The sequence below is a fragment of the Prionailurus bengalensis genome, chromosome A3 (assembly GCF_016509475.1).
Source record: "Prionailurus bengalensis isolate Pbe53 chromosome A3, Fcat_Pben_1.1_paternal_pri, whole genome shotgun sequence".
Classification (NCBI taxonomy): Eukaryota; Metazoa; Chordata; class Mammalia; order Carnivora; family Felidae; genus Prionailurus; species Prionailurus bengalensis.
This window is the reverse complement of record NC_057354.1, coordinates 2,129,244-2,153,324: the sequence shown is the minus strand read 5'-3', so window position 1 is coordinate 2,153,324 and position 24,081 is coordinate 2,129,244. Positions and strand designations below refer to the sequence as shown.

Below are 24,081 nucleotides of genomic sequence, written 5' to 3'. Positions count from 1 at the left end.
CTCTACGGGGCTGCCCCCCTCTGCCCCAGGGTCGGACTGGCTCCTGCTTTCCCGTCCAGGCTCCCCCTCCATGAGGACATCAGCCCCCTTCTGGGGCTCTCCTGGTACCTGGCACCACGGAACCCCTAACAGGCCACCATTTTCAGTGTATTTGTGGGCCTGAGGGGAGGTGGTCGGCTCCCTCCCCTGCACCCTGAGACTCCTGAGAGCAAGTCTGCACTTTTCTGAAGGCCTGCCCAGCCCCGCGGAAGGCATGGGCACGGGGGACAGACCAGATGTTTCCGCCCTTGGCCTGCAGCCACCCCAAGGTGTGCTCGTCCCAAGGGGGTCCCCACACGCGTCAAAGCCCACGTGGTGTGAATACACCTGGGACACCAAGGTCTGATGACATGAGACATGGAGATGGAGGTCTAGGCTGACTGCGTGATTGAGAGAAGGGAGAAATGTGTTTGCCTTTCCTGAGTTCCTTTTTATTTACTTTAGGAAAATGGTTGGCCAGCGGCCCGGCTGTATTTATAGAGGGAGCAGGCCGGTGAAGCTCAGGGCCACGGTGACACTCAGCCCCGACGAGCCCAACCTCAGGAGGTGCCGGGCGAGTGCGGCCGCCGGCACCCGGAGAAGCCCAGACCCTCGTGGCCCACCCAGACTCGGTCGGGGCCCCGCTCAGAACCCCGAGGCTTCAGGATTTGTGAGCTGAGAGCCGCTGGGAGAAGTCCTCCGGCTTCCAGCTCTTGGCGGTGGGGGGAGGACGCGCCCCTGCGAAATCCGGACGCCCTTGACCCCCTGCAGCCTCACATCCTGCTTTCTGAGTCGCAGTGGCCCTTCCTGACGCACACGGCCGGCGTCCCCCACACCACAGGACGAACAAGTGGGCTTATCCCACGCCGCGGGGGCTGCGTGTGGTTGGTGCGGTGCACAGTGGGGCCAGGACCTGGAGGGTTCCCTTGTGCCTCTAAATTCTCCTCCTGGTGTGAACGTCTGCAGCCAAGGGCAAAGGGTTAAGCACGTTTTGTTTATTTGTGCGTTTTTAATTTACAAGGGCCCAGGGGCGCCTGGGTGGCTCAGTCGGTTAAGCGTCCGAGTCTTGATTTCGACTCAGGTCATGATCTCATGGCTCGTGGGTTCAGGCCCAGCATCGGGCTGTGCGCTGGGGGCCCAGAGCCTGCTTGGGATTCTCTCTCTCTCTCTATCTCTCTCTCTCTCTGCCCCTGACCAGCCTGCTCGCGCTCTCTCTTGCTCTCAAATAAATAAATGTAAAAAAAAGAGGGGTGAAGAGACCCAGGAGAGAATGCTCTTTGGCGCATCTGGGGCGTGGATGAGTTGGGGAGTAGTCCCGTGTTCTCTTCTGTCCCATCCGTCCCGTGCAGACATCCAGCTCAGGAGGGGCGCTGTCTGCAGGGAGAGCACACGCATGCACATGTGAACCCTAAGTGTGCACGTGCACCTGTGCGTGTGTGTTCCTCTGCCCCCCCCCCCGCTCCTGGTCTCCGAGCCCAGGGCCTTCCTGACTGTCCTTGCCCCTCGGTGCCCTGTCTGTCTTACTCTTCTCTATAACTTTGAGCGCCCCCTAAGCTGCCCCACGACATCCCGTTTTCTGTCCCCTCCAGTAGAACGGGGGCACTATGAGAGCGGACCTGGCCTTGCCTACTGTCTCCCCACTTTGGAGAACAGAGGCTCTGGAAGGAGGCAGCAGGGAAGGCGAGCCAGGCCACTCGGCACGCACACAGGCAGGGTGGACAGACGGTAGGACCCGTCCCACAGATAGCCCACGGGGGCCGTGGTGGCCGCAGGCCTTCCCGGCAGGACGCCGGCCCCACACTCAGAGCCGGACTTTCCCCTGGATCACAGCCCCTCATGAATGGTCAGTGGGGCCACCTCCCCAAACCTCACAGGGGCCTCAGATACCACATCCTCCTCAGGTGTCTGGAACAGCTCCGTGGGAGCTTTGAGAAGAAGGAATTAAATTGTGAATGGGTGACTCAGCCAGAGAGGGATGCCTTTAAAACACAGCCCCAGGGGCGCCTGGGTGGCTCAGTCGGTTGAGCGTCCGGCTTCGGTTCGGGTCCTGATCTCGCAGTTTTTGAGTTCAAGCCCCGCGTCGGGCTCTGTGCTGACAGCTCGGAGCCTGGAGCCTGTTTCGGATTCTGTGTCTCTCTCTGTCTCTGCCCCTCCCCCGCTCATGTGTGCGCGCGCGCTCTCTCTCTCTCTCTCTCACAAATAAATAAACATTAAAAATTTTTTTAAAAATTAAAATAAAAAAAAAAAAAAACCCAGAGCCCCAAACTGCGCTTTTGGTGAAATGGAGTAAAATTATAAAGCGGGTCTGGAGGCCATCAGAAATTGCGCCCCTTCTGGCGGGCTCCCCCCTCTGCACAGAGGACTTGGGGCGGGGCGGGGGAGGTGGCCTCTGGGGACAGGAAAGAGGGCCATCTCTCTACCTGGGCCTTAGCGGCAGCGAGTGATGTCATTAGCTCAGTCCTGATGTGAAGGTGCTAATGAGAGGGAGGCTGGCGGTTCTAAAAATAGTCGGTCCTGTTTCCTGGCTGTGAAGGGCACCCCCGGGCCTGGCTCCCCTGAGCCCTGGCTGTCAGCTCCAGGTCTTCCTCACCACCTCACGCATGTGGCATTCAGTGTGTGACAAGAGCCCAGCCCCCGGCCCTGCACGAGGGCGCCCGTAAACCCAGAGCGGGGGTGCAGGGCGCCCCAAACCCGCCCCTCTCGCAGCCGCAGGCCTGCGTGGGCCCCGGGTGCCGGGCTCCCGTCGGTGGGGCCAAGCTGTCCGGCGAGCCCCGCGGTGTCTGCCTTAACGCTATAGTGACCGCCATCACGTTTGGAAGGGCAGGGAAGGGGCGCTCCTGGTGGCTGGGGGTCAGGCGAGCAGCAAAGCGGGGGGCCCCCCTCATCCCCGGCCCTGCCACTCACTGGCGTGGACCTCGGGGTCCAGTGACCCTCTGTGTTTCTGAGGTTCACTCCTGTGAAACAGAAAATCCCAGGACTCATTACGGGTTTGTGAGGGTTCGGCCAGGTCACGTGCTCCTGGTGCCTGGCAGGGACCTGAGTGAGTGAATGAACGAACGAATGAATATTCACAAAATGTTCCTTCGTGACAGTTCATGAAACGTTGCTTTCACATGTTCAATAAAACATACCCTTCTTTTCTTAATGGTCAAAACATCACCGCTGTTTCTCCACATGGGCTCCCGGAACCTTGGACGAGAAAGCAGAGGTCCAGACGGGGACAGCCACCCCTCCCGGGTTCTCGATGCACCCCCATTTCCTGGAGCTCACCCCCAACATTTGGGGCCATTAGGACGACTCCCACATCCCTGCACGTGGAGATTTGGACCGAGCGGCCCCTCCTCCCTCCCTCCGGTGACCCTGGGCAGAGCCCACGCAACGGTCCTGGCCCTCGCTGGACAGAACACCCGTCCCCAGCCCTCCCGCCTAGCTGGGCGCCACCAGCGGTCATAGCCGTTAAGGTCGATGTCCTCCGGGGGGCCTCCTGCGGCGTGTTTTAATGGGGCCCGGTCGCGTCCCCTGCTTGGCTGGGGGTGGGGGGACCGGCCGACGTCACGTTCTGCTCAGGCCCCTGCGAGGGTGGGAGGGCCGCCTTGCTGGACACGTCTCCACGCTCGTTCTGACGGGACATCAGTGCGAGGTACTAATGAGGAGCTCAGACGGCTCCCCGGGAAAGCACTGAGGCATAAATAACCCCCCTGAGACCTTGAACCTTTCTCCGCCACCCCATTTCGGCACGTCCAACGCACCTGCGCCTTTGTTTCCTTGAACAGAGGACCGTTAATTAGTACCCGGACCTAGAGAACTCGCTGTCCGTGCGTGAGCTCAGGACCGTGCTGAGACTGGTCCCCCGCCCTGGGTCCCCACGCGAGGGCCGCACGCACACCCTGCTGCCTCTCCCTAAAGTGCCCCCAGTTCCCACGCGGCACCAGAAATACGAAATAAGGTCGTCAAGGGTCCTTGAGGGCAATATGGAGCCTGGGGGCATGCTGGAGGACACAGGTCACTCGGACTAGGGCACACGTGCGTGGCCACTTTGGCTGGTTTTTCTCGGGCAGAAAGAATGTCCTAGAAGAGGCACAGTCAGTGATGGCTGGGGCATGGCGTTCGATTCATTACGAGGAAACCCAGCGGGAGAGGCAGGTTTTATGTTACCAGCCGTAAATGAAACAGCATGAGAGGCTCCAGTGTTTTGCTTCCAAATGGGATTTTTAACATTTCTGAGATGGCGTGTTTTCTCTGGAGAAGGTATGTCTAATGGATAGTGAATATCCATTTTTAATAGGGTTTCTTAAGCAGTTTTAGATTTACGGGAAAAAAGAGCAGAGAGCTCGGAGGGTTCCCATCCACCCCTCTCCCCACCCCCGCACAGTGTCCCCCCTGATTCACACCTCGCGTTCGTGGGGGGTGTCGTTATAGTGGGCGTGAGGCAGTGTTGATGGGTTATAGTTAACTGCAGCCCGTGGTTGAAGTTGTACTTGCCGTGGGCTTGGACAAGCGCACAGTGCCACGAATCCACCCTCCGCGCCGCCCCGGCCACCGCTGATCTGCTTACGGTCTCCTTATTTCGCCCCTTCCGGAACACCGTGGAATCCGAGTCACACGGCGTGGAGCCTGTTCACACTGGCTTCCTGCACTTTGTGATGCGTCTCCCCCTGGCTCCTTAGTTCATTGGATATTCATCTCCGAAGCTCCTGGAAATGGGATTTGTGCGTTTATCCCTCAGCATCTCTCAAGCACCTGCTGGGCGCCACGGCCCTGGAGGTCGCCCTGAGGAGTGCAGGCCCTGTGCCCAGCAGCCCAAGCTCGCAGGCTGGCGGCCGTGGCCGGAGCCAGACGAAGCAAGCAGGGTGGCCAGCTGTGGGGACACAAAGGACAGCCCCCCACAAGCTGCAGGGGAGGGGGGGGGACGTGGAGCGTGGCCAAGGCTGGGTGGGAGGGAGCATCCCCGCGTACGGCGTGGAGACACATGGCACGTGATGTGGGGAGAAACACGCCCGGGTGGCCGAGCCCTGGACGGCTTGGAGCGGGACAGGTGGGGCAGCTCGGGTGGCCGATGGTGGAGACGCTTGCCCCACACAGGACCTCTGAGAGCACGCACCCCACTTCCCCCTACGAAGCTGGAGGCAGAGGCTTGTACACATTCTGTGCCCGGAGGAAGCTTGGCTGTTATTTTTCATGCTCAGACATGAATAACACGCTGAGCCAGTTTAGAATGAATCAGCTCGGCTTTGTGTTGTCAGCTGCTGGTTTGGAGACGGGACGGGAGGGCGGAGGGGCCCGTGTCTGCGGGGCCCATGTCTGTGGCGGAGGGTTAGGGTCTTCTGAGCAGGCGGAGGCTCCGGCTCTTGTCGGAACCTTACAAATGGAGCGGAGGGCGGGCGGCCCAGACGGGGCGGCAGGTGCAGGGGTCGAGCGTCACCCAGCTGGGGGCCTGCAGCCGTGACGGCCAAGGGCCAGGGAGGAAGGGTCGCACTTGGTTTGAATGCACGTGAATTCAAAGTTTTTGTTTTTAAATAACGTTTCTGTTTGTATTTGAGAGAGAGAGAGAATGAGCGAGAGACAAAGAGAAAGAGACAAAGTGTGACCGGGGGAGGAGCAGAGAGAGGGAGGCACAGAATCCGAAGCAGGGTCCAGGCTCCGAGCGGTCGGCACAGAGCCCGACGCGGGGCTCGAACTCACGAATCGTGAGATCATGACCTGAGCCGAAGTCGGACGCTCAACCGACTGAGCCACCCAGGTGCCCCTCACATCAATTTAAAGTTCAAAAGGCCCCGTCGAAATTCCAACAGTGCTCACCTCATGGACGTGTCCTCCGAGGGGTGGGTTCTCCTGGTGCTCGTGAGGTCGCAGGTGGCACCGTGGAGGGCAGCAGGGGACTCCCGGCACTAGGACATCTGCAGTAAGAGGGGCATGACCACGAACGCCTAGCTCATGTGTCCAGAACATGTCCTCCCGGGTGACGTGCGCTAGCCACCTGCACGGGGGGCCTGCCTGTCTCCCCACTTCCTCCCTTGCACAGTTCATGGCTTGGCACGGGGCACCCGCTGTGGAGAAGGTCAGCAGGTTCACACGCACTTTGCTGCAAATGACACTTTTCCAATTTCCGTGAACACATGGCTGCTTCGGGAATCTGGACGGGGCAAGACGGTGGCAGAGGACAAGACGACCAGCCGCGAGTCCCGGGACTCCGTCCTGTCCCCGAGGCACCCTCGCCAGGTTCCGGCACATCTGCGGGTGGCCACATGCAGGCCGATTGCTCCCGGGCGTCAGTCCGGTGGGGCACAGGCTTCCCGGACTGCAAGTGGTGGACACACAGGTTCCACGACCCGGCCTCCTGCACCCCACAAACAGGAACCCCGCTTCTGCTGTGCACCGTGGTCGTGGGCCCGTGTCGAGCGGAAGGCCCCACGGAGGAAGGGGCATGTGCAGCATCGTGTCTGTGTTTAAACACACGGGTCAGAAAACAGTCCGGAGGGACATGCAAGGGTCCCGGTTGCCTGAGGTTTCAGTGAGGCCCCCGTGCGTTCGGAGGCCGCAGGGGCAGCGGCAGACTTGAGGCCTGTGAGGCAGCCCCTTCTTAGCGGGGGTCCTGCTCGGGCACCGCCAACATGCATGACCCACATTAACAAAACCCGCCAAACATCCCTCTGCTTTTTACTATCCCTGTGCCCCAGCAACTCTAAAGACGTCCATGGGGGCAGACAGGTTCACGTCGCACGGCCTCTGTCCCTGGGAAGCCACTGGAGAGCATGAAGCTCTGAGAGAGAGGGGTCAGCAGCTGAGATGAATCCGGGAAGACTCCCTGGAGGAGGCTCACGTGGCGGTGAAGGGTGTTCCGGGCAAGGGGAGCCTGTGTCCCAAGGCCCAGTGCTTGGAGCGTTCGGCCAGCAGGGAGGAGGTCCTCTGTCAGGGGCCGGGGGGCTGGTGGGGTGAGCACAGCCCTGGGCATCCAGCCGGCTGACCTCTGTGCCACACCTGTGGGGCAGGGCTTTCACCTGGAGGAAGTGGTGGGAGCTGAGCCCCGAGTGGGGCTGGGGGTGACTGCTTGGCCGTCCTCGCTGAGCCCTTAGCTGCAGCCTCAGCTCACATCCCTGAGGCAGGGGTCCCTGGGTGGGGGGGTGGGGGCTCGCTGGGGAGAATCGGCTGGAGAAGAGGTATCCGTGGGGCCCTCGACACAGAGTGGCCCCCACCAGGGCCCCTGCTCACGACCTCCTCTCCAACCTTGATCTTCCCCCCAAGTTCCGGTGGCCCCAGGCTGCCCTGACCTCCTCTGGCTCCCCAGCACCTGACCATAGAGGTGCAGTGAGTGTGGGATGGATAGATAGAGGGGGTATGGAGGGAAGGAAGGGTGGGTGGGTAGGCAGAGGGAAGGAGAGAAGGGACGGAGGCAGGCAGGCCGACTCTATCGGGTGAAGTTATCCTCAGCCCTGTCCCAGCTACGAGCTCGCCTCTGGCTCGTTTGATCTCTCTCGGCTCACCTAACAAGGAGAAGAATCAAAGGGGCCCCGTCTCATCAGCACAACGCAGTTCTCCAGTGGAGGCACAGCCCACGGCCTCTCCGTAAATGTCAGGCGGGCGCCGCCGTAGACGAGGCAGAGCCGCGCGCCCCTCGCCCGCGGGTCCCGGCGTGCCCCCCTCTTCCCACGGAGGAGCAATTAAAAGGGATGAGGGTAAAGGGTTAAACGTGGGGCCTCTCGAGGAGGGGTGACGGGCTTCCTTTCACCGGCGCGTTTTCTGCATCAGCCGGGCGAGCGTGGCCGCACACGTCTGCTGTGAGCCAGCGGGGCCGGGGCCGGGGAGGGGTGAGCCGGTCAGGTTTTTGCACCATCCTGGAGAAATGAGAGAGGCGGCACGCCGAGTGTCGGGCGTCGATTAACGGAGCGCTAAAGGCGCCCGGGGCCCGTGTGCAGAACAAGGGCATCTTGTAAGGGGGTCAGTAGGGCTCGCGGGGTCACTCGAATAAACGAATGCGTTCTAAAACATAATCAACCGTCTTCCGGCACGTAGAGGCCGCTTCGCATTACGGTGAGGGCCCGGAGTAGTTCGTTTTTGTGGTGCGGACATTCTGTGGGTCGGTGACACTCCCAGGAAGTTCTAGAAACACCTGGAGCCCTGAGCTCTCCCAGCGTCGAGCAGACATCCCACACGCGGACAGACGCGCCTCACTCCTGCCTGTTTAGGCAGCGATGCCAGAGAGCTTCTGGAGTTCGAGCTCAGACGTGGCCTCCTTCGGGAAGCGTCCCTGCACCCCCGAGTGCCCTCCCTGCCCCTCACTTGGGACCCGGGTGTCTGCACTTTGTGTGCAGTTGTGACACCGTGCACCGTTCTCCAGGAGGTCAGCGCTCCTGCCCCCGGCACCCCCGTGAGCACCCTGGTCTGTGCCTGGGGCCGAGACGGTGAGAGCTGGGGCCAGGAAGGGGGAGGGCTGTGGGCGAGGGCCACATGCCTCGGGCTGGTCCGCAGGCCTCTGTGGGAGAAGGACGGGCCCTTCTAGGGCGGTCTTTCTCCATGGCAGTCCCGCAGCCAGGACCTGGGGACTCAGGGAGCCCCAGGAGCTGGTTTTCATTGACACAGAACTCACAGACCATAAATCTCACCATTTCACGGTGAACAGTGACGCTCAGGATGGTCACGGTGATGAGTGGCCGTCACCTCCAAGTGGTTCCAACGCTTTTTACCGCCCCAAAAGAGACCCTGCACCTGTTAGCGGCCACTCCCGCCCTCCTCCCCCAGCCCCGGGCGCCACCAGTCTGCCTTCTGGCTCTGCGGGCAGCCCGCCGCGGGCAAGGCCAGTGGTCACGGTCCCCAGGTGGCCTCGTAGTCAGCAGGCTATTTAAGCTGGTTGGATGACCCATGATAGGCCCCCTCGGGGGCCCCAGGACCAGGGTGGGGTGGGTCCTAAGGTCCCGTGGCGCCTCCCTGCGCGGTGTCCCTGGTTCGTGTGTCCCCTCTGGAGGGACCCTCGCCCACAGTCCTTGCTCTTTCCCTCTTCCTTCGCTCCTTCTGTTCCTGGCTCTTGGCGTTCTTGTCCCAAGCAGACGTGTCTGCAGTGGGTGCTGGGGCCTTCTGCTCGGGGTCCTGTGATCCACTCTGTGGCTAAATTTTGAGGACATGCTTCTGAAGTCACAGTGGCGGATGCCTAGCTCAGTTCACTGGGCCGTTTTTACGGCCAGAAACCACTATGACCCTCTCTTCACATTGGCCCCCAAAAGGGGTGCCTCGTCCACTCAGGACACTCCCTCAGCTCGAGGCTGCTGAGTGGCAGGCGGCCCTTCCTTCCTGGGGCAGAGCTCTGCTGATCCTGCGTGGATTATGGAGGGGGGGGTGTCCCAGTTCAGCCGACTCTGAGAGGCTTTGGGCATCCTTTGCAAGCACCTCCCTCAGCCTGTGCTGGTCTCTGCCCGCTTGTTTTCATTCCGGTCACCTTGCAACAGCCCCTGCTACGGTCATGCTAGTTCTGGGATCCTCGAGACCCCGCGCTGCCTCTGCCACAGGACCTTTGCACATATTGCCGGTGTGGCCTGCCCAAGCCTCACAGGAGCTGTCTCATCCCTCAAATCGTAGCGGAAGCATTCCTCGCCCCACCAAGTCTGGGTCAGGCTCTCCTTCGCCACCGGCATGCTTCCCTTGGGAGTGTTAACTTTCTGATGTAATGACTCGGTTCGTTTCTGACCCACCCCACACCCTAACCTCTACCTGGCAGCGACTGTGTTTGGCTTTGGTGCCTGTTGTATCTGTAAGTGAATTGTTTCTGGTACTAGAATGAGTGAGTGGGGCTACTCTTGTGAGCTCCGCGTGCGCAGAGCCACCTTTAGCGTGGGGCAGCGCCTTCCCATAGACTCCACGCGGGTCCTGGGAGGGTAGGGCAGGCAGGGAGGCCACGGAATCTCCACCAAACACTCAAACAGGCCCTCCAAGGGGGACCGGGACGGCAGATACTGACACTTACACAGCGCATGGGAACCTGCGTCTGTGACAGATGGCCGGGCAGGTGCATCCCTGCCCTTTGTGTGGACCGGCAGCGTCCCAGCGGGGGGACCACGAGCCCGGAATGCCGATCGGACTCTGCTCTGCGCTGTCAACCTCCTGGCGAGGGGAGGGGAGCAGGGAGGCGGCCACAGCAATGAAATCCCTTGGTGCGTTTTCTGGTGCTGAGCCCGCTCCCCGTGTCCAGCCAGGGGTCAGACGCAGCTGCCACCGGCTAAGTGTTGACACGTCAGGAGCAGGGGGGGACGCTGGCGGGCGGTGAACGCAGCAGCTCACGCTCTTCCCTGGGCCTCTTCCCGGGACAGAACATGAGCTTGAAGATCAGATGCGTCCTGTCCAGGCCCCGCCCACCTCCGCAGCCAGACGCCAAGAGCTGCTGCATCCACACCTCCGGCTGGGGAGGGGCAACGGGGCCCCGGGTGTGGACGCAGATCCACGGGGTCAGGATCCCAAATGCTAGCTGACCCCACCCATCCTGCTGGGCTCCCGTCGGCACCCTGGGGACCCCCAGCCTGGTCTGGGGCCCCCTTACCGGCCCGCACGGCAGCCTGTGTGCCTCAACCAGCCAAGCTGTCATTTTCAGGCCACCCACGCACGAGCCTCCGCTCTGTTGTGCCCGGGTAGCCCCAGTGCCAGGCACCAGGAGGCCACGGATGTTTATGGGATGGGCGACCCTGCGTGTCCTTGGCTGAGAGCCTTTGCTCCCCTGGGCCACCGCATAAGACAAGCGGGCACTTACCGGTCTGTCCTGTGCCTGGTGAGGCGCATCCCGGCCACAGCGGGGACAGAGCCAGATGCTCAGAGAGGCCGCTGCTTGTCAAGCGCAGACCTAGGTTCAGGCCCTTACCCCAGAGGGACCCAGACGGGTGTGGACGTGGCCGTGGCACACAGCCTCCCCGCAGCACACGTGGCACTGGTGATCTCTGGTGGCACAGGGTCGGCCAGGCGCTCACCAGGGAAGATCCTGGGGCAGGCAGCCCGCCCGAGTCCTGCCCCCAGGGCCCACTCCCCGGCCTCCCCCGCCACGCTGGCTGTGCGGGCCAGGCTGCCACCGGGGGAGCCGGCCGTGGGGCCGTGGCTGTCTGTACTTAGATTATTGGTTTTCATGTCTCTCAGGACTCCTGTCTCTTGTCAGGTTTGTTTAAAACTAATGGAAGTAATTAGCAAGCCCTAGAGAGACGCGTGCAGCAGGTCGGGGCTGGAGGAGGACGATCCTGCGTCACCGCCCAGGACAGGAGGACGCAGCTCCAGAGCAGGCCTCCTCCGGGGGTCCTGGGGACTCCGGGGGAGGGGGGAAACGCGCCCTTTCCCCAGGGGCGACTTTCCCCTGGAAGGTAGTGCTGGGCCGCCTGTCCCAGAGGGGCTAGTGCTGTAGACCCCCTTCCCACCTGCAGATCTCAGGCCTCCCGGGGGCCTGGGGGGCCGCAGCCCCAGCGACCAGGTGCAGGTACCACCCCAGCAGCACAGTTGGTGCTCGAGATACACACAGAGCCGGACTAGGAGGGTCTCCCTGGGGCGGCGTCCGGGAGCCCGCAGAGCCCATCTCCCCCTCCTGCCGCTTCGAGAAGGTGCGAAGCGTCTCCGGGCCTCAGTGTCCCCATCTGCGGAATGGGGACGATGCCGCCTGCCAGCTGTGCCTTCCTCTGGAGCGGGAGCGGCCGTGCCCAGCAGACCACCCGGCGTCCAGCTGAGGGGGCCCTTCCCAGAAAGCCCCGGCCTGAAGCAGGATGGACGTGCAACCCGAATCTACTCCGAGCAGGAGTTTCTCTGCGTTTGTTGGTTGTATCAACATCGAGGGAAACGTTTCTGACAGAATCTCCTGGGACTTTAAATTTTTTCTGGACTGACCCTGGCCGTTCCCCTCGCTGCCCGGGGCAGCGGGGGGGAGCGTTGTGGGGAGGCCTCGCCTCCTGTCATAGCGACTCTGTGCCCGCACTGTCCTCAGCCCCAGGGACACAGTGGGAAGCCAGGACAGCGGCCCTGCCCTCACATGCGTGGCCGTCCAGGTGGACACGGGCAAGAAGCACAAGGCTTCTCCCAGGCAGAACGGGGTGGTGCACTACAAGGGGCAGGGGGCGAGGGCTGGCCCGGCCCTGGGGTCCGGCGCCTTCAGGGTGGGCGGGTGTGGGAGGACCCCGCCAGAAACCTGCAGCTTGGGTGTCTGTCCCGAGCCAGCCTGGAAGCCCAGCCAGGGTGGAGGCCATTCTCAGACCCCCATGCCGGCCTGGCCTGCGCAGGAGCTCGCGGGCACGAGGCGCCAGGCAGCACCCTGACCCAAGGGTCGACAGGAGAGATGCTCCGGGCCACGCGGAGCTGCCTCTCCAGAGCCCTGACGTCTGGAGACCGAACCCCCTGCGGCTCCCGGCCCTGCGTGCCGGTGTCCGGGGGTTCCAGGCTGTGCCCCTTCCCACGTAAGCACCGTGGTCGTGGGGGCGACCCCTCCCAGAGGGCGAGCCAGGTGACGAATGGCTATAGCCAGTCTTCTCCGTGTGCCCAAAAGGGTGCCCAGGGAAAGGCACGGCCTCCCCGGGACCCACAGCACTGCTCTGTGGGGACTGGCCGGGGCCCTGTCAGACAGAGCGGTAACACATCCGCTTTTAACACCCACGAGCGTCGCGTGGCCCCCCGTGTGGGGCAGCCCTCCGTTTACCCCACGGGCTTGCTTGCTGGCAAGCTGCACGTCACAGGGCCTTGCGTGGCGCCACCTGTGGTGTCCCGGAGGGTCCCCCGTCCCCTGGGGACACGCGCCGTCCGAAGGGCCCCTGGGGACAGCACTCTGCGTTTCCCGTTGGGGCCATGCCAACTCTCCCTTGAGTTCACCCACACTCTCTGACGGCGTTTGGATGCCACAGCATCGCCCTTCGGTCTTGAAGAAATGCCGACCCTCCGTCGCTGTCCAGTTCCGTTAGCGTTGCTACAAATGTGCTTTCAGAGAACAAAGGGGCTTATTTATGTATTTTGTGCTAATCTCCCAACATTCCCAGGGCTGTCATTTGTACCCTTGTCAGTGACAATTGGGTGTCAGGAATGACTGATCCAGCTGAGTTTGCGGCTGATTTTAATTTGCTTGCGAACGGTACCGTAAGAGCAGTCTGGAATTTTCTTGTCATTTGGAATGAAATTCCGTTATCCCCCCGTTGGGGGACATGTTTCTGGGGAGCCACGAGCCACCCAAGCCCCCGGCGCCCTCGCCTTCTGTGCCCCCCCCCCCCCGCCCCGGAGCCCAAGCACACCCTCCCGCCCTCGGGCCAGACCGGGTGCAAACGCCTGGCTTCGTCCCGTTTGAAAACATTTTTACTCGCACCCCACAGTGGGAGGTGTGGTGACTGGGGGGACGTCTCAGGTGAAGCACGTGAGATGACGGAGCGAGTGCGTTATTTATGCTTTCAAGGCAAAGCGACAATACGAGGTGAACGCAGGGGAGAAACGCGTTATCCACTGTAACCGTGAGATGCGTTTTTTAGTTTCTGGGATAAATAGTAATTAAATCACGTAAGCGGTGACAGTGAAATTGCTTAAAAAAGCACTTCTCCCGCCGTAACTGCTGAGAGACCCACATTTTTATAAATACTACGTAACTTTATCCATCGTTTCTATCAGCAGAATGCGGCACTGGCTGCTGGCGCCTCATAATTTACCTACCGTGGTGGCGGTGGCGGTGGCGGAAGCAGTCGTGTAAAAAAAAAAAAAAACCCGCGCCGATGTGGCCCCAGCGAACGCACGGCTCCCGAGGTGCCTTTTCCCGCGCGGAGCTACAATGACCGGCGACGGAGTCACTAGGAGGGGCGGGCACCTCGGTGCCTGATTCGTGGTCGGGAAGCAAAGCCGTGCACAGGCCACAGCGTCAGCGTGCCGGCTGCTCCAGCCGCCGGGCGGCCGGGTCACCCGAAGGCCGCCGCCGGCCCCGGACCTGGCCCGGCCGCCCTGACAGAGCGTGCGGGGGTCGGGGGGGGGGGGTCCCTGAGGAAAGACACGCACCAGAGACCACAGCAGATCGCGGCCTTACTCAGAACACCGCTCTGGCCCACTCCTTCCCCAAACCCAGAGTCCTCGGGCTGAGGAAACGGACGCGTCGGGGCTCCGGAGGGTGCTGGGGGCACGAGGTTTGCAGGCAGTGAGCGGGGTCGGACGAGGGAGCGTTTGCGGGCAGAGCATCCCCGTGGCGCCTCTAACGGCCGGACTCGGGGTGGACGGAGACGCGGTGACGGGGAGGTGGTGTTTCTGAGGCCGGCCGCCCCTTCCCTGGGGGTGGAGAGAAAGCACGTTCCCTGAAGGTCAAGAAGTCGGCTAAATCATTGTTTTCCCCCGTGTTGCGCATCAGGACACCCGCTGCTGAGGTGCAGCCACGTGAGCGCCCGTGATGCCCCCCTGCGCACCGGGCTGGTCCTGACCCTGTCTTCCTTTCCTCTTGCAGTCTCGTTCAGCAGCTGTCTGGGGACCAAGGGGACCCAGTATGAGACCAACAGCGTGGACTTCAAAGTGAGGGCGGACGGGACCGTCTTTGCCACCCGGGAGCTGCGGATCCCCTCCGAGCAGGTGGCCTTCACCGTGACCGCGTGGGACGGCCAGACGGCCAAGCGATGGGACGCCGTGGTGCGGCTGTTGGTGGCCCAGCCCTCGTCTGCGCGCCCAGCACACAAGGTAAGATGTGGCCCCACGCGGGGCTTGGCGAGTGGCCTCCCTCCTCTCCTTGAGGTCACTGTGGCACAGCATTTGCAGAGTCCCCTGAGCATGGGACACGCGGCGGCTGTGTCTGCCCAAGAGGACCATCAGACGGCCGCCTTCCCGAGGGACGCTGGCCTCACGGGCAGGCGCACAGGCCTGGTTTGATACGTGGCTCTCGCCCTCCTGACAGCCTTAAAAACCGAGGCCCCGCATTTCTGTGCCTCGCCGGGCGCCCCAAATTCTCCTGCCCGCGGCATTGGCCTCAGGCCTGGGGCTGCTGGGTGAGCGGGAAGTTCCAGCTTGCTTGGCCCCCGGGACAGGCCCGTGACACCTGGGCATCAGCCAGTAGAGGGAGAACATGGACCGAGACCCTCACAGCTAACAGGGCCCCCGAATTATCCTGATGCAATCAATGTATGCAGCGGGTTAGCAGAAAAGAACAGACCTTCAACTGCGTTCCCAGGCAGTCCCTCAGGAAAAGGCCCTGGGAAGCAGAGGGTTAAACCAAGTTGGTCAGATGCCTTTCTGTAGATTTACCCAGGGCCCCAGGGGCAGGCCGTCTGCAAGCTTCCCAGGCCGGCTGATCAGGGAACCCTCTTCCTGGAACACCTTGCAAGATGGGTGTGCCAAGGAACCCACTTTGGGAAAACAGGGACCTGTGTGTTGTTTATCCTGTATTTTAAACAAACTGGAGGTGGTTTACGTTTCAAGAGAAAGCGGCAGGGCACCTGGGTGGTCAGTCGGTCAAGAGTCTGACTCATTTCCGGCTCAGGTCGTGATCTCGCGGTCCGTGGGTTCGAGCCCCGCGTCGGGCTCTGTGCTGACGGCTCGGAGCCTGGAGCCTGTTTCGGATTGTGTCTCTCTCTCTCTCTGCCCCTCCCCTGCTCGCCCTCTCTCTCGGTCTCTCTCAAAATAAATAAACTTAGAGAGAGAGAGAAAGTGGTGACGGGGCAGATAGCTCTCCGTCCTCGGTGATGGGCTGATCCGCCTGGGAAGGAGGTCAGGTGCCCTTGTGGGTATACTGAACCAGGCATGGAAACGTGTTTCTAACACTGGCGCCCTAGAGACTCGCGAGCCTCACCATGTGGATGCTACAGACCCCAAGACAGACGGACGTGGTTTTCCATTCTTTCCCGAGTGATGATGACGAAGTGCCGATGAGAAAGGAGTGAGCAAGGCAGGCCCTGGGGCGGCCCTTCCCTCTAGGCGAGGGGCTGGCAGGGTCAAGGTTCACGTCCCTGATCGCAGTGCAGAAACCCTGAGCCTGTGAGCAGAGGGTAGAGTTCCTCAAAGCCTGTGGAAGGCCTCAGATGAAAGGCGCTAATTGAAAACATAACGACACCTTTTGTTCGGCGTGTTAATGAAGCGATTTCTGATGCAATTAATCCCGATTCCTCTCGGAAGGTGATTGCAATTAGTCCCCGCCACTAGAGCCCCTCCGGCCCCACGTCAGGCCCACCCAACAAGCGCCCAGAGGGGGGACGGCGAATCCGTGTCCCAGGCGCAGACCATCCTGGGGAGTCCGGCTGCAAAGTGCTGTAGGGACAGCACCCCTGAGTGTGTGAAACGTGGCAGGCGGAGTCCCTGCAGCTCACCCAACCCAGCCCTTCTGTATTTATTCCACGTCACCTGATGGCGCCCCACTTCCTCTCACATTCAAACCAAGGGTACCTTGTCCTGACGTTTTGGGACCCTACCCAGGCCCTGCCCTAAGAGGTGGCCATCCTCTGACCCTCAACACGTCTGGAAGCAGGTGCTGTCACTGTCCCCACTTTACAGATAGGGACGCCGAGCCGTGCAACCACAGCCCCTTTGCTGCATGGGAGAATTATGTTCCAGAAAGGAGTGCAAACTGGCTTCCTAGGCACGGCTGAGCTCAGAATCATAAGGAGCCTGGCTGCCCTGGGTTAAGGTTTAAATCAAGGCTCCTCTTACTGGCTGATGCTTTGGGACGAGTCACATGACCTCTGTGAGGTTTCCTACTCTGGAAAATGGGATAACAGTAGGGTTGTCATGAGTATTATGTGAGATAATGTGGGTTCATGCAGATTGCAGACTCTGAAGAGCCCCTGCCACAAGGACAGGGCTCATTGCTGTCATCAGCATGGCCCCATCCCCCAGAGTCCTGTGGTCCTGTGCCCGTCACAGCCACTGGACCCTCCCCAGGGGGGTGCCCAGGGGCAGGGAGGAGGGTCTGTGCGAGACACTGAGTCACTTAGTTGGTAAGTCCCTACAGAGACCAATGCCAACCTTTGAATAAGGTCACCCTCTATACGTGGATTAAGGTCGTGCCGTGTGGCTGATGTCCCTCACCACCCGCAAGAAGCAAATGTAAATCTTCTCTGGTGAAAAGTATCTCAGTAAGCCTCAAATTATCCCCGTCTTCTCTTACACACAATGTCTGGCACTCACTAAAAGTCACTGGGCACCCGTGGGGACGGGACAAGGTACACAAAAGTCAGATACAGAAGACAGTAATGACCCTTAATGGCTCCAGGTGGCAGAGTGGCTCCAGGTAACGGAGTTATCAGACAGATATGATAATAACTGCACTCACTGTGTTCAAGCACATTGAAGACAAGCTTTTGACAGAGGATTAGAAGAATAAAAAAGAACTGAGCCGTTTATGACTGAAAAATGTAACAAACGAAAGAAAGAGCTCAAAGAGTCCATCTTCCTGCAGATTAGACACAGTTGAAGAGAGGTTTAGTGAAGCAGAAAATATCAGAAGGAAGAGAGTAAACAGAGAGTAACGGGCATGGGAGAGGTAGCACGGAGTTCTGACATGTGCACGCTCGGAATACGAGGGGGGATAAAATGGAACAGGAGTAATATTTGAAAACACAATGGCAGAAGATATTCCAAAAACTGACAGCAGACATCCACACGTCGACTCGAAGCCCCGTGACCTCTAAGCAGGGTAACACAAAAAAAATTGTGGGTTAGCACAGTCCTGGTCCATTCAGGCCTCTGTAAAGAAAGAGCGTAGACAGGGGAGCTCGTAAACAACGGAGATGTATTCCTCACAGTCCTGGAGGCTGGAGGTCTGCGATCAGAGTGGCTGCGTGCTCAGGTTCCCAGGAGGGCCCTCTCTTGGACTGCTTCTCCGGACGTCTTGTATCCTCAGCTGGCAGCGAGCGGATAGAGGAAACACCCTTGCTCATGACCTTTAGAAAGTCACTAATGGGCACTAATCCCATCACGGGGGCTCAGCCCTCATGACCTCCTCCTCTGGTCCTAATCACAGCCCCCCGGGAGCCCCACCTACTGACGCCATCACACCTGAGGGTCGGGATTCAGCGTATGAATTCGGGGGACACACACCTTCAGTCCCAACAGGTATTTTATGGTAAAATGTCTGAAAACCAGAGCCACATAGATCCGAAAGCAGACAGAAGACCGAGCTCCATGGAAGGTGGAGTGGTGACACAGAAGCTGGCTTCTCGCAGGGACGGTAGGGCCCGGAAGGTGGCGGGTGGTAACAGAGACAATTCTGTGACCCAGGAAAACTGCCTTTCAGGCAGCGCCACGACAGACTCTGACACAGGCAGAAACAGGACCCTTCGAGATGGAATCCCAGAATGAAAAGCCATGAGGTTAAGTAGGCAGAAACAGCTGTGAGCAGTGAGGGCGTGACACTACGGGGGTGAAAGATGCAGGACAGGTAACCTGGAGACAGGGTGCATGGACTTGGAGGGTCTGGGATGCTCCCTCTGTCCTGGAAGATGATGGAAATCAAACTAATACAACACTCGGATAAGACAAAGACCCCTGTTAGAAGATCCGGGAAAACCACTTCAAGGTCACAGTGGTGGGCACATGGGGCACTGACCAAGGTAGACAGTATTTCGGGTCATAGAGTGTATCTTAACTTGAGTTACCTAAAGTCTACGTAGAGTCAGTCTTACCTTGTATCAAATTGAGAAAAAGATACCTATCGTAGTGACAGATAGTTACTTTCCCTTGGGATTTTCATGGGATTCTAACGTGATTATAGATGAAAGCATTAGGCTGTAGCCGGATAACTTAACGACCAGCTCTGTGCAAAGCATCCTGGGTATTTCCTGTGTATATATTTTCACCTCTTCTAGTCTGCAAACTTAGGCAACACTTTTTTTAAATGCCTTAAAAATATAATTTGTCCTTTACCTCTATTATCAATGTGAATTTAAAAAAAAAAAGGTCTTTCTTGGGGCGCCTGGGTGGCTCAGTCAGTTGCATATCTGACCTCGGCTCAGGTCATGATCTCACGGTTGGTGAGTTCAAGCCCCGCATCTAGCTCCACACTGTCTCTCCCTCTCTCTCTGCCCCTTGCTCACTTGCACTCTCTCAAAAAATAATAATAATGGGGCGCCTGGGTGGCGCAGTCGGTTGGGCGTCCGACTTCAGCCAGGTCACGATCTCGCGGTCCGGGAGTTCGAGCCCCGCGTCGGGCTCTGGGCTGATGGCTCAGAGCCTGGAGCCTGTTTCCGATTCTGTGTCCCCCTCTCTCTCTGCCCCTCCCCTGTTCATGCTCTGTCTCTCTCTGTCCCAAAAATAAATAAACGTTGGAAAAAAAAAATTTTTTTAAAAATTTAAAAAAAAAAAAATAATAATAATAATAATAATAATAACAATACATTTTAAAAAGTCTTTCTTGGGGTGCCTGGGTAGCGCAGTCAGTTGAGTGTCCGACTTCAGCCAGGTCACAATCTCGTGGTCCGTGAGTTCGAGCCCCGCGTCGGGCTCTGGGCTGATGGCTCAGAGCCTGGAGCCTGTTTCCGATTCTGTGTCCCCCTCTCTCTCTGCCCCTCCCCTGTTCATGCTCTGTCTCTCTCTGTCCCAAAAATAAATAAACGTTGGAAAAAAAAAAATTAAAAAAAAAATTTAAAAAAAAAAAAATAATAATAATAATAATAACAATACATTTTAAAAAGTCTTTCTTGGGGCGCCTGGGTAGCGCAGTCAGTTGAGTGTCCGACTTCAGCCAGGTCACAATCTCGTGGTCCGTGAGTTCGAGCCCCGCGTCGGGCTCTGGGCTGATGGCTCAGAGCCTGGAGCCTGTTTCCGATTCTGTGTCTCCCTCTCTCTCTGCCCCTCCCCCGTTCATGCTCTGTCTCTCTCTGTCCCAAAAATAAATAAAAAACGTTGAAAAAAAAATTTTTTTAAGTCTTTCTTAAAAAAGAGTCCTACAGTTGTTTAAGTTCTAACGTAATAGATGGGAAAATGGAATAGTAAAACATCAATCCAAAAAACGTCAAAGAAATGGAAGGAAAGAATAGAGGAACCCCATTTTTCTCTGTGAGTAAAATGGTGGGTTTGCAAATACGTTGATCATTAAAACAAATGAAAATAGATAAGCTGCTGTAATTAAAGGAAAACAAATTGACGGGTTAAAGAAAAGCCCCAGCTGCATGCAGGTCACAGACGATAGATCTACAGAGCGTAAGGGTGGAGAAAGTTGCAAAAGTGGAAAGACGTGGGGAAAAAGCCTTGGAGTTACTCGTCAGGAGGAAACCGGGGCCTCTGTTACCATAAGAATCCTGAGTCTGGGGCGCCTGGGTGGCTCAGTTGGTTTCGGCTCAGGCCACGATCTCGTGATTCGTGGGATGGAGCCCTGCATCTGGCTCTGCGCTGAAAACACAGAGCCTGCTTGGGATTCTCTCTCTCCCTCTCTCTCTCTGCCCCTCCCCTGCTCACTCTCTTTCTTGCTCTCTCCCTCTCTCTGTCTCTCTCTCAAAATAAATAAATTAACTTAGAAAAAGGGGGCTCCTGGTTAAGCATCTGACTCTTGATTTCGGCTCAGGTCATGATCTCGAAGTTCATGAGATCAAGCCCCGCATTGGGCTCTGCACGGAGGGCTTGGGATTCTCTCTCTGTATCTCCCTCTCTCTCTGCCCCTCCCCCATTGTCTCTCTCAAAATAAATAAACTTTTAAAAAAAGAATCCTAAATTTGTGTGCACTTAATAATACAGCTTCAAAATATCTAGGCAAAAGTTAGTGGCACTGAAAGGAGAAATAAACAAATAGTCAATTAACGGCAAAATTTAGCGAACCCCTCTGAGAACATTTAGAGCAAGCAGACAGAATGCCAGCAAGGAACTAGAGGATTAGACGCACAGATTCAACAAGCCTGACCTCCCTGAGACGGGTCTGAAACCGAAACCAACCACGGCTGCGTGCCCATGACCTTCAAATACACGTAAAACCTGCGTGAAACGTGGCCGGAGGCCGAACCTCCAACCAGGTCGCCCCACACTCCAGAGGTAGAAAATCCGAGCAGTGAAGCTAGAAATCCGTCACGAGGAAAGTAAGGAAAAGTCCCCACAGGTGTGGAAGTTGAGTAAGAACTTCTGCCTGAGCCTCGGGTAGGAAAGGAATCCCATGCTGGTTACCGAGTATTCTGAGCTGAGCCCGGGAAGCGGCAGCTGGAGCCGCAGCCACGCGGGATGCGGGGTCCAGCCTGACATGCCCGTGAGAGCGGAAGCAGGGAGGAAGCCAGCGGTCTGAACCTTCATCTCAAGAAATTAGACGAAGAAGTGAAATGAAGCAAAATAGAAAGGAGGAAACCGTCAAACCAAGAGGAGAAAGTAAGGAAATGAAAATGGTAGAATTAACCCAGACAGCAGCTGACTCTAAACTCCCAGCTGATCAGACAGAGCGAGAGGGAAAACCACAGTCCGCGTCAGAAGTGAAAACTCGGCCTCACGACCGATCTCACCCAGCAATTCAGTGCGTTACCTACAGTTTATAGCAACATATTTGAAAATCTTCCTAAGATGACAGAAATGCACAGCTGAGCAAAACTGAAGAAGAAAATGTGAGCTGTTTCGTTAAATACAAGCCAATTTCCATTCAAATCCTTATCCCGAGGGCACGCGCACCCGTGGTGGCCACACAGGAAGTTCTTCCCGCCGTAAGGACGAGTTGGAGCTCACCCCTATAAACTTGTCCAGAGAGCCAAACAAGGCACCCCATCCAAACCAGCCGGAACCCCGAAGGAGCAGAAAGGGTGGGCCGCTGTATGCCAGGCTGCTCGTAAATAGATGAAGAAACACCTGGGGCGCCAGGGTGGCTCAGTCGCTTCAGGTCCGACTACAGCTCAGGTCATGATCTCCCAGTTCGTGGGTTCGAGCCCCGCGTTGGGCTCTGTGCTGACAGCTCAGAGCCCGGAGCCTGCTTCGGATTCTGTCTCTCCCTCTCTCTGCTCCCTCCTCGCTCATGCTCTGTCTCTCTCTGCCTCAGAAATAAATAAACCTTAAAAAAAAATTTTGTTTTAATCGCCCCCACTTGAGAACCACTAAACTACAGTAATTCAAATGGGTGGTTTGGGAGCAAAAACAATCAGATGCACAAATGGGGCAGAATAGCACAGAAAAAAAGAGGTAATGTTTCTTTAAAATTCATCCTCATGGAGGTATCGCTTTTGTCCAACAGAATTCTCCCACTTCACGCATCCAGCTTGATAAACCTTGTCATATGCGCACGGAGCAGAGTAACGCTCTGTGGCCAAGGTCAGCGCACCACAGCCCGCGGCCAGAGCTGACCTGCCACCTGCCTTTTGATGGCCTGCAGGCTAAGAATGGTTTCTGTGTTTTTAAATGGCTGTATGAGTATCTATATTAATAGCCTCAATTTCACTTCTTGGCCTGCAGGGTCTAAAATATGTCACCGTCTGACCCCTTGGCAGAAAGTTTGCCAAGCCCTCCCTAGGGTAATGGGGGAAGGACCATCTTTCCAGTAGATGATGCTGGACTGATGGGGTGCCCTTCAGGAAAAAAGGTGAACTGGCCCCTACCCCACCCCACACCCCAAAACCAGCTCTAGGTGGAACGTTTTCAGCGCGTGCCGGGGGCTTCCTGCCCGGGTTTGGGTACAGCGGGGAGTTCAGACGGGGACAAGGTGAGTGGGGGGTGCGGCCGGCAGAAGGTTCGAGAGACACAAAGCGCCCTTTTCCGGGAGCAGTCTACAGGCTGCAAAGTCCCGAGAAGCTCTTGCAAAAGCTCCGAAGCACATCCCTCAGGGACCCCCTAATTTCCCGGTTCTGTGAATCCCGTGTCTCTCGCGTCCGGCTCTCTCCGAGCCCTGCCTCCGTGCCCGGTGTCTGAGCCACTCGGTGGGGCTGGACAGCACTGACAGCTACGTGAACCGAACGAATTTGGCAACACTTCTCTTTTCCTCTCCTCTCTTAGCAACTATTCAAAGGCGGCCTTTTTATGGGTAATATCAGCAGTGCTGGAATCTGGAAGAACTTTTTTCTGTGCAGTCTTGCAGGAAAGCTGATAGCAATTCAATTAGAAAATGCAAATGAGGTCACATATTTCCCACCGGAGTGCTGAATCGCCCCTGAGGAATCAGAGCAATATTCTGGCCTAACAGTAAATACTGAAGATAAAGTTTCGCGTGCGGCTGTCAGCTGACTGGCTGCGGTGGCGCTGGGGGGCGGCAATATGGGACCTGTGGGTATAGTTTGCAAAAAAGAAACTGTTGTTTATGAAACTAATCCTGGCTCTTAACGCGCACGTCAGCGTTTATGAAAGCCACGCTCAGCCGAGCGGCGCCCACACCCAGCCGGGCCCAGAGGCCAGCGCGGATCTTGCCGCGAGGTATCTGCTTCCCCACGTGTGTGGGCCGAAAGCGTCCCCCTGAGGAGTGTATGTTGGGGTCCTGGCCTTCGGCCGCTGGGAGTGAGACTGTGAACGGGCTTTTGTTGGGGTGAGGTCCTTCAAGGGGGCCCCAATCCAGTGACCGGCGTCCTCGGGAAAAGGGGACGTCTGGACACAGGTGTGCACGCAGGCAGAGCTCTCTGGAGGTGGAGACGGACAGCAAGTACGTTTCTGTGAGCCGAGGAGGGCCAGAGGTTGCCGGCAAAGCACCAGAGTCCAGGAGCGAGGCCCGGACGCGTTCTCCCCCTCGGCCCTGGGAAGAACTAACCCCTGCTGATACTTTGACCTCGGACTACCGGCCTCCAGAACCCAGACGGTAAATGTCTGCTGTCGACACCCCCCAGGCCGTGGTTCAGTGGCTTTCAGCAGGTGTGTGGCCTCATCCGCCAGCCGAGCGGAGGGCAGACAGACCCCGTGTAACCCCCCAGGGCTCCGGATGCCCTCCAGTCCCCTTCACACAGCCGCCTGGGTCCCCAGTACAGTGAGGACAAGTGTGGCCAAGACCTTGGTGCTTTAGGCCTCACGGTCCAGCAGCCTTCCTCTCTGTGGTCCGTCACTTCTCCGTCTCAGGGTCTGCCCCCCAGACCCACAGTCTGTCACCCCTGCATCCTGAGCGCGGGCCAGAACCCATTACCAGCATCACCAAGGGCACCCAGGTTGGTCCCCGGTGGAGGGGAGGGGAGAGCCGGTTCCCGCCGTCCACTCGAGAGATGGTAAGGCCAGCCGGGTCAGAAGAGCCCCCAGGTGAGCACCTCAGGGCTG

The 24,081-nt window shown here is 58.3% G+C and overlaps 1 protein-coding gene across 2 annotated transcripts in view; it reads left to right on the top strand.

Annotated features, from left to right (window-relative positions):
* CDH4 (cadherin 4) overlaps nt 1–24,081 on the top strand; it is a 541,742-nt gene that overhangs the window by 371,136 nt on the left and 146,525 nt on the right. For both annotated transcript variants that reach the window (XR_006292859.1, XM_043553542.1), the window contains exon 3: nt 14,423–14,649. Coding sequence is in view for 1 of the 2 variants with exons in the window: in XM_043553542.1 (XP_043409477.1) it covers nt 14,423–14,649 (227 nt within the window). In the remaining variant the exon portion in view is untranslated. The remainder of the gene's footprint in view (nt 1–14,422; nt 14,650–24,081) is intronic.